Genomic DNA, 9,003 nt, shown 5'->3' with positions numbered 1-9,003 from the left:
TACATAAATTTCTTTTGCTTCTCTAGCAACCAGAAAGAATCTTTTGCTTCTCCAGCAACAGAAAGAATTCTGCTCGAAAAATAAATTGGTAATCACAACAAAAAGAAAAGAAAAAGTGTTACAGATCCTCCTCTTCGAAGATGACTGGTACGGTGAAGGATATCGTTTCAAAGGCAGAGCTTGATAACTTGCGCCAGAGCGGCGCACCAATCGTGCTTCACTTCTGGGCTTCTTGGTGTGACGCTTCGAAGCAGATGGATCAAGTTTTCTCTCATCTCGCTACTGATTTCCCTCGTGCTCACTTCTTTAGGGTTCGTCTCTGTTCTCTTGACCAATTCGAATTTTATCTCTTTCAATTGGTTTTTGATTGTTATTGGTTTTATCTTCTTAGGTAGAAGCTGAGGAACATCCGGAGATATCTGAGGCTTACTCTGTTGCTGCTGTGCCTTATTTCGTCTTCTTCAAGGTAAAGTTATGATTTTTTTTGTTCCCTATGTTTTGATCAAAGTTTAGGATTTAGGGATTTGGTTTTGATTACTTTGTGTCTCTGTTAGATTACTACTCCTTGATGAAATCAGACTTATTGATTCTTTGTTTTGCTTTGTTTGGTTGCAATTTTCTGTCTTTATAGCATTGAGAGTGTGTTCAAAGGTTGAATCTTTGTCACTGCACTGTAATGATTATTCTGAAAGTTGTTACTTTCTTCTGACTGCGAATTCGTTTTCTTATTGAAGGATGGCAAAACTGTGGATACACTTGAGGGTGCAGATCCATCAAGTTTAGCTAATAAGGTAGGCAAAGTTGCTGGTTCTAGTACCTCTGCAGAGCCTGCTGCTCCTGCAAGCTTAGGGTTGGCTGCAGGGCCAACGATTCTTGAAACTGTGAAAGAGAATGCCAAAGCTTCTGTACAAGACCGAGCTCCTGTATCTACCGCTGATGGTCTCAAGAGCCGTTTCGAAAAACTCACTAATTCTCAGCCTGTCATGTTATTCATGAAAGGTACTCCTGATGAGCCTAGGTGTGGGTTTAGCAGGAAAGTAGTTGACATTTTGAAAGAAGAGAAGGTTGATTTTGGAAGTTTTGACATACTATCGGACAACGAAGTGCGAGAGGGTTTGAAGAAATTCTCTAACTGGCCAACGTTTCCTCAGCTGTACTGCAACGGAGAGCTTCTTGGTGGAGCTGATATCGCAATAGCGATGCACGAGAGCGGTGAACTAAAAGATGCTTTCAAAGATCTTGGGATCAATACAATTGGTTCAAAAGAAAGTCAGGATGAAGCTGGAAAAGGAGGAGGGGTAAGTTCAGGCAACACTGGCTTAAGCGAGACCCTCCGAGCTCGGCTTGAAGGTCTGGTCAATTCGAAACCAGTTATGCTGTTCATGAAAGGAAAACCGGAAGAACCAAAGTGTGGGTTTAGTGGGAAAGTGGTTGAAATTCTCAACCAAGAAAAAATCGAGTTTGGGAGTTTCGATATACTCTTAGATGATGAAGTTCGTCAAGGGCTTAAAGTGTATTCAAACTGGTCGAGCTATCCTCAGCTTTATGTCAAAGGCGAGCTTATGGGTGGATCAGACATTGTCTTGGAGATGCAAAAGAGCGGTGAGCTGAAAAAGGTTTTGTCTGAGAAAGGAATCACAGGAAAACAGAGTCTTGAAGATAGATTGAAGGCGTTGATCAACTCCTCGGAAGTAATGCTTTTCATGAAAGGTTCACCAGATGAACCGAAATGTGGATTTAGCTCCAAAGTTGTGAAAGCACTGAGAGGAGAAAACGTGAATTTCGGATCGTTTGATATCTTGACCGATGAAGAAGTAAGGCAAGGGATTAAGAATTTCTCAAACTGGCCAACGTTTCCTCAGCTTTACTACAAAGGTGAGTTAATTGGAGGATGTGATATCATTATGGAGCTAAGTGAGAGTGGTGATCTCAAAGCAACTCTATCTGAGTAAGTAATATAGTCTCTCTGCGGTTTTGCCTTGGTGAGAGAGAACATTAGTGTTACAAACATTGAGATTGTTGCTACTCAAGCTTTGTCTTGTTATTTCTATGGCTGAATCTATTAGATTCATGACTATTTTTCTCCCTTGTATCATCAACATAATCTTTATTTATGGGTTATCTTGAACACATTTGCTTTTAGACTCATTAAGAAACAAAAATTACAAGACCTTGTTTAAATCCTCGGTTTTAAAACAAAGAAAGATGGATCCGACGGCTAGGATTAACTCCAATCTCTCTGTGTAGAGAGTGGTCAAACCGACGGCTGGTATTGGACTCCATTATGTGATCAAACCGAATTTCTCAAAATCAAACCAAATGGAAATCATTTGTTTAGACCAAACTGCGATCGAATCAACTAAAACATCTAAGCAGAATTAAAATCAAAATTTATAAAATTGAAAATTAATTTTGTTTATATTTCAATGACTTTTCTCCAAAACCGAACCATAATTACACAAAACCAAATTGAACAATCTCCGAACCAAAAAATAACCTATAAACCGAACGGGTACTTAACCGGAAAACCAAATGTGTACGCATGCCTTCTTGAAAATAAAATTAAAATTTCGGACATCGTTAAACCCTAAACCCTCTCTGTGACTTGTTTGTTTGCATCTCCTCCATCGCTCCTGCGCCGCGTTTTCTCTCTCAAGCTCTTAAAACAATTCTTTGCTTGATAAAAATCCTAAATTGTTTCCCCGAGAAACCCTAATTTCTTGTTCGAAGATGGGAATTTTCGAACCGTTTAGAGCAATAGGTTACATCACGAGTACGGTTCCGTTCTCCGTCCAGCGATTAGGAACCGAGACCTTCGTCACCGTCAGCGTCGGCAAAGCTTTTCAGATTTATAATGTAACACCCCAATCTTCATAGTTTCACTTGCGTGTTCTTTATTCATTCGATTCCTTGATTAATTTGGTTCTCTTGTTGCAGTGTGCCAAGCTCAATCTAGTCATAATCAGTAAGTCTGAAACCTAAAGTTTTGTCTTTTGAAACATTCTCTCACTCAAATCTATGCATTTAGAATTGGGTTTTGTCTATACAGTGTAAATTTTTAGTGTTTCATTAAGCTTGATTTTCTTATAATCTAATTTTTGTTATCTTAAGGTCCTCAACTCCCAAAGAAAATCAGAGCTTTAGCTTCTTACCGCGACTACACATTTGCTGCTTTTGGCAATGAAATCGCTGTCTTTAAGCGTGCTCATCAGGTATCTCTCATTGTAATTATTGTTAAGTTGCTGCTTTTTATATCTATGAGTACTTTCTTTATAGTTGGGATTCTTGTGGATATCTATCAGGTAGCAACTTGGAGCAAACATGTTGCTAAAGTTGACCTGCTACTGTTGTTTGGAGAACATGTGCTAAGTCTTGACGTTGAGGGAAATATGTTCATATGGGCATTCAAAGGAATCGAAGAACATCTATCTCCAATCGGAAATCTTCAGCTTACTGGAAAGTTTACCCCTAGCTCTATTGTTCACCCAGATACTTATCTCAACAAGGTGAGACCTAGTTAAGTTCATGATTTCTGTTTGACAAGCTTTTATAATTCCTTGCAAATTTCTCTTACTTGGCACCACTTTGATAGGTTCTTGTAGGGAGCCAAGAGGGTCCGCTTCAGCTATGGAACATTAATACAAAGAAGATGATCTATGAGTTTAAGGGTTGGGGTTCATCTGTCTCCAGTTGTGTTTCATCCCCTGCTCTGGATGTTGTTGCCATTGGTTGTGCTGATGGAAAGATCCACGTGCATAACATAAAATTGGACGAAGAGATCGTAACATTTGAACATGCCTCGCGAGGTGCTGTTACTGCTTTGTCTTTCAGTACAGGTAACACCCAATTCCTGTAGTTCCTTTTGTAAAATCTTTGACTTAATCTTTTCTTACTGATATCCTACGAGTGTAGCGACCAACAAATTGTCTTCCCTTTTTTGTTTAAGTGGTGTGTATATTTATTTTTCCATTAGATAGCTTTACCATCTATGCACTCAATGTTTCATGAACTAGAATTGTACATACATGTTTCAAGCTCAAAAGATCCTTGAGTGTAGGTTGTAATTTAACTAGTAGCTTTTGGTAGTACCCTCTTCTATAGCTCATGAGAGTTAGATACTTTCCAGTGCTAACATGTGTATCCTTTCATGTTAGATGGACGTCCCCTTCTTGCGTCTGGAGGTTCCTTTGGTGTCATAAGCATCTGGAATCTTAACAAAAAAAGGCTTCAGTCAGTCATTAGGGATGCACATGACAGTTCTATAATCTCATTGAACTTTTTAGCAAATGAGCCGGTGCTAATGAGTGCATCAGCAGATAACTCACTCAAAGTAAGCTGAGATTTCTCTTACCTGTTGAACTTATCTGCATCCACTATGCCACATATAATTTTTGTTTTATGCCTCGTACCTGTAGATGTGGATTTTTGACACAAATGATGGTGATCCTCGCCTATTACGCTTCCGATCTGGGCATAGTGCTCCTCCTCTGTGTATCAGGTAATTAGCTTGGGCGTCCACATCTTACTAAATTATCTGATTGCTTCCATTTGGCTTTTTGGTGTGTAAGTAGCATTTATGATCCCTATTCGTTGTTGAAGTGACTAATATTGGTCATCCTAATGATAATCTAAAACTTCCACTGATGAATTTCTGCCAGTTGACTATCTGTATAATGATGAATATTTGTGTTTCTTAGTAAGAGTATTTTCTTTATGGTGGCTCTATGAAGGGCATGCCAAATTACCAATAAAGGGTCTCATATTCATATGTGACTTCCACTTGTGGTAGGTTCTACTCTAATGGACGGCACATTTTGTCTGCTGGCCAGGATCGTGCCTTCCGCCTGTTCTCTGTCATCCAGGTAAGATATGACACAGATTTAGTAACAATTCTATGTTAGGATTATGAAATTGCACAGCTAACAGAACATATTGGTAGTCTGTAACTTTTGAGCTATATTGTAGACATTGACTATTTATTTGTCACTTTACAACAACAAATGTTAGGAAATTTGTCCTCCTTGGGCATCCATTAGCTGAACAGATGATCATAAAAGATTGTCGAGTTCAGTATTGTCATATTAATTAATTAATTAGTAATCATTTTCCTCATCATGTACTGTTCAGATGCAAAGTTTACAAAATCGGCTAGTATTTGTTGTTAGGTGCCATTTCACTTGCAAAAATTTAGTTTTTTCTTTTCTTGTCTTTTACTCGCCATATTTTGCAGTTCTTTTGATGGGAATTTCTTCACCAACGTGTTTGTTTGATTTTTCATGAATCTGATTGTTATCTTAAATGTTGAGTATCGTTTCTTAATTTGTTGTCTGTATTCTTCCTAAAGATCTGATGTCCATTGACGATAACAGTCTTTACTTTACATTTATTACTTCATCAGGAGCAACAAAGTAGAGAGCTTTCTCAAAGACACATATCCAGGCGAGCCAAGAAACTCCGACTGAAGGTATAGCCAAAGGAGTTCTTTTGCTTTTTCTTCAAGTTTTCCCTGGCCAGTTAGCATGCTTTAAGTGGTTCTGATTCAATTTAACAAATGTTATACCTCATATATATTGTGTTTCGATATTTTCCGTGTTCGTAGTAATGTGTGCACCTGTGCATTGGAAATTATATATATTTTTCGCTTATATTCCTTTTCTTCTCTATGTAGGACGAAGAGCTGAAATTGAAGCCTGTAGTTTCATTTGATTGCGGTACTTATCTATTAACTTGATCTTTACTTGTCATGTAATTATGTTGCTTGGTTTCTTTCCATCACATTCTTAATATCATGATGTCTGAACAAACAAGACTAAAAAGTTGAAACCAATTGAGTTCCACAAAATGTGTTTAGCTGTAATTAGGTCCAGAATGGTTGGCTCTCAATAGTGAAAACGTTTATTGGTTGATCCCCATAGAGAAAGTACATTTTATGAAGTGAAGCTTAGATCTTACCTTATGTTGTCCTTTGAATTTGCATGTTGATGACGAGAAAATTGTATCTCCCACAACTTATGTTATTTTCTGGTTATACATCCTAATGCTGTTATTACTTTCTTTCCATTAATTGCAGCTGAAATTAGGGAGCGTGATTGGTGCAATGTTGTTACTTGCCATATGGATACAGCAGAAGCATATGTATGGAGACTTCAGAACTTTGTACTTGGAGAGCATATCCTCAAACCATGCCCTGAGAATCCAACACCAATTAAGGTTCAAAACTGAAATTGACTATCCTTACTTCTGACACTCTTCTGAACAAGAAAAGTAGACGTGCTTTAGTCCTTATAGGTGGAAATTGATTACTGTGAGAACTTGGAATTCGGATTATTGGCTCCTCATGAATAACCAATTCCACAAAAAATGAGTTTAGTTACAGTTCCTTCTAGCATGTTCAGGGGTTCTTGGTATCTAGGAACAATCCTCTTTTAGCACTACTGGTCTTTTCGTCTCTCTAGTGGTTGTTGAACTCTTAAAAAACTGCTTGTCTGATAGGCATGTGCAATCAGTGCCTGTGGAAACTTTGCAGTAGTCGGAACAGCTGGTGGATGGATTGAGAGATTTAACCTCCAATCTGGAATCAGCCGGGGTAGTTACTTCGATATGTCAGAAAAAAGAAGGTACGCCCATGACGGGGAAGTTATTGGAGTTGCTTGCGACTCCACAAACACACTCATGATCAGTGCAGGATATCATGGGGACATAAAGGTTTGGAAAGTTTCAATTGCTTAGTTGATATGGCTACCTTCAACATTGACTCTACTTTATGACTCAAAATAGACTGTAATATTTCATTTGTGTAATAAAGGTTTGGGATTTCAAAAAGCGGGAATTAAAGTCCCAGTGGGATATCGGATGTTCATTGGTTAAAATTGTCTACCACCGTGTAAATGGTAAATTTTCCTAATCTAACCCTACTTTTTCACTTGTACGGTCTCGCAAATGTATCATTTTCCGTCATTTTCTCCTAGGATACCACCGTATTGTCTCTGACTTTTGCTAATTTCTTATCAATTGGTAGGTCTTTTGGCTACGGTGGCGGATGATTTTGTTATCCGTTTATATGATGTTGTGGCACTAAAGATGGTTCGTGAATTTAGAGGTCATACAGACCGTGTAACGGATTTGTGCTTTAGTGAGGATGGCAAGTGGCTCCTCTCGTCTAGCATGGATGGAAGTCTTAGAATATGGGATGTCATATTGGCAAAGCAGATTGATGGAGTGCATGTCGATGTGCCAATAACAGCATTGTCTTTATCACCAAATATGGACGTTTTGGCAACTGCCCACTCTGATCAGAACGGGGTCTACTTGTGGTAAGTTCTCAAATCAAATTTCAATTCTGTTTTAAATCTCTCATTTACTATTACAATTTCTCTGTAATTGTTTGATGAGTTCACTCTCTCCCCTTGTGACCTGTCAGGGTTAACCAATCCATGTTCTCTGGGCTTCCAAGTGTTGAATCTTATGCTAGTGGGAAAGATGTCGTAAATGTTAAATTGCCTTCAGTCTCTGCATTGACATCTTCTGAAGCTGATGATGATGATATGGAGAGGCAAGTTTTAGAAAATTCTGGAGCTCTACAAGCTAGCAGTTTCTCAATTTCCCATAAGCAGATCCCAGAACTTGTTACTCTGTCTCTATTGCCAAAAAGCCAATGGCAGAGTTTGATCAACTTGGATATTATAAAGGTATGCATATTCTTTTTGTTCTCCCAACTTTTATTGATGTTATTTTCTTTGTTGCTTCTGCCAGTTTTTTTGTGGAAATTAATCACAATTTATGTGTTTGATGATGTTTCATAGGCCCGCAATAAACCAATAGAGCCTCCAAAAAAACCTGAAAAGGCTCCTTTTTTCTTGCCCTCAATTCCCTCGCTTTCTGGAGATATATTATTCAAGTCAAATGACTCGGAAGCTGATGGGGAGAATGAGGAAAAGAATAAAAAGGACCAGAATAGCATGAAGAACTTTGATGCATTGGAATCTCCATTCTCGAAACTTCTCAAGTCCTCATGGGATTCAAAACACTGTAAGTGGGCCTTTGTTTAAGTTTTACAGGTTAATCAAAGCTTTTTTCGTTAATGTATGCTCTGCAATACTATTCTGAGCTCCTTGTACTTTTTGCAGTTTTAGATTTTACCAACTACATAAAGACTTTATCCCCGTCAGCTCTCGATATGGAGCTACGGATGCTTGAAATTATAGATGAAGATATTGAAGAAGAGCTTATCAAAAGACCTGAGTTTATATCAATCGGGCAACTTCTGGATTACTTCATCAATGAGGTCTCTTGCAAAAACGACTTTGAGTTTATGCAGGCGGTTGTGAGATTATTTCTGAAGGTAAATCAATTTCTTTTCCCATAGAACCAAGTAAACAGTGTCTTCGCAAATTACAGGCACCTTTACGCTTTTGTTTTTTTGGTTTGAGAATCTTGACTCTTCATAACAAAACTTGGTTTATCTGTTGACAGATCCACGGTGAGACCATAAGGTGCCACCCGAGTTTACAAGAGAAGGCAAAGAAGCTTTTAGAAACTCAGAGTTTGGTGTGGCAGAAAATGGAGAAGCTTTTCCAGAGCACAAGATGCATAGTTACCTTCCTTAGCAATTCACAGTTTTGAAGAAGCTTATTAACAAATATTGCTCTGTTTTTTTATGTTGCTCTGTTTTTCACAAAATAGCAGTTTTGAAGAAGCTTAATATAATATTGCCCTGTCTTTTAGCATTGAGATGTAGTATCCACTGGTAAAACAAATAGAAAATGTCGACGTTATTCTGAATTGGTTGAATTGGAGAAAGCTTAAAATCTTAACTCTTTGAAAGAATTATGAAACCAGTCCAAAATTTTAAGGGAAAATTGGCCAATTCATACTCTAAAAACCATTTTTCGTATATCTTTTGATTTTCTGTTATACAACTCGTGATATAGAGACCTAAGGGCATGTGCAGTGGTGGGTTGTCAAAAGAGTTTTCAACAATATAAAAAATAAAAATAATAAAAA

The 9,003-nt window shown here is 38.0% G+C and overlaps 2 protein-coding genes across 2 annotated transcripts; both read left to right on the top strand.

The window, feature by feature from the left end:
- LOC9310888 (monothiol glutaredoxin-S17) lies at positions 1-2,140 on the top strand. The gene is made up of 3 exons (XM_002874775.2): positions 1-311; positions 392-466; positions 735-2,140. Exons 1-3 carry the CDS (start codon positions 141-143, stop codon positions 1,950-1,952), a joined length of 1,464 nt encoding a protein of 487 aa, XP_002874821.1. The 5' UTR covers positions 1-140; the 3' UTR covers positions 1,953-2,140.
- Positions 2,141-2,550: 410 nt separating this feature from the next.
- LOC9308789 (WD repeat-containing protein 36) lies at positions 2,551-8,816 on the top strand. The gene is made up of 18 exons (XM_021020700.1): positions 2,551-2,856; positions 2,938-2,965; positions 3,112-3,212; positions 3,303-3,506; positions 3,593-3,836; positions 4,155-4,330; positions 4,416-4,498; positions 4,790-4,862; positions 5,399-5,464; positions 5,669-5,711; positions 6,071-6,210; positions 6,493-6,705; positions 6,806-6,890; positions 7,019-7,313; positions 7,421-7,688; positions 7,803-8,028; positions 8,127-8,341; positions 8,473-8,816. The coding sequence occupies exons 1-18, from the start codon at positions 2,731-2,733 to the stop codon at positions 8,620-8,622; spliced, it is 2,736 nt and encodes a 911-aa protein (XP_020876359.1). The 5' UTR covers positions 2,551-2,730; the 3' UTR covers positions 8,623-8,816.
- The last annotated feature ends 187 nt before the right edge of the window (positions 8,817-9,003 follow it).

This window comes from Arabidopsis lyrata (genome assembly GCF_000004255.2).
Source record: "Arabidopsis lyrata subsp. lyrata unplaced genomic scaffold ARALYscaffold_6, whole genome shotgun sequence".
Classification (NCBI taxonomy): Eukaryota; Viridiplantae; Streptophyta; class Magnoliopsida; order Brassicales; family Brassicaceae; genus Arabidopsis; species Arabidopsis lyrata.
Note: the sequence above shows the minus strand (reverse complement) of the source record. Positions and strands in the feature narration are given on the sequence as shown.

Coding starts and splice junctions, on each gene's coding strand:
- LOC9310888 (XM_002874775.2), top strand. CDS start 141: ATGACTGGTACGGTGAAGGATATCGTTTCAAAGGCAGAGCTTGATAAC. Junction 312..391: donor CTCGTGCTCACTTCTTTAGG/GTTCGTCTCTGT, acceptor TTATCTTCTTAG/GTAGAAGCTGAGGAACATCC. Junction 467..734: donor CTTATTTCGTCTTCTTCAAG/GTAAAGTTATGA, acceptor TTCTTATTGAAG/GATGGCAAAACTGTGGATAC.
- LOC9308789 (XM_021020700.1), top strand. CDS start 2,731: ATGGGAATTTTCGAACCGTTTAGAGCAATAGGTTACATCACGAGTACG. Junction 3,213..3,302: donor TCTTTAAGCGTGCTCATCAG/GTATCTCTCATT, acceptor GATATCTATCAG/GTAGCAACTTGGAGCAAACA. Junction 5,465..5,668: donor CCAAGAAACTCCGACTGAAG/GTATAGCCAAAG, acceptor TTCTCTATGTAG/GACGAAGAGCTGAAATTGAA.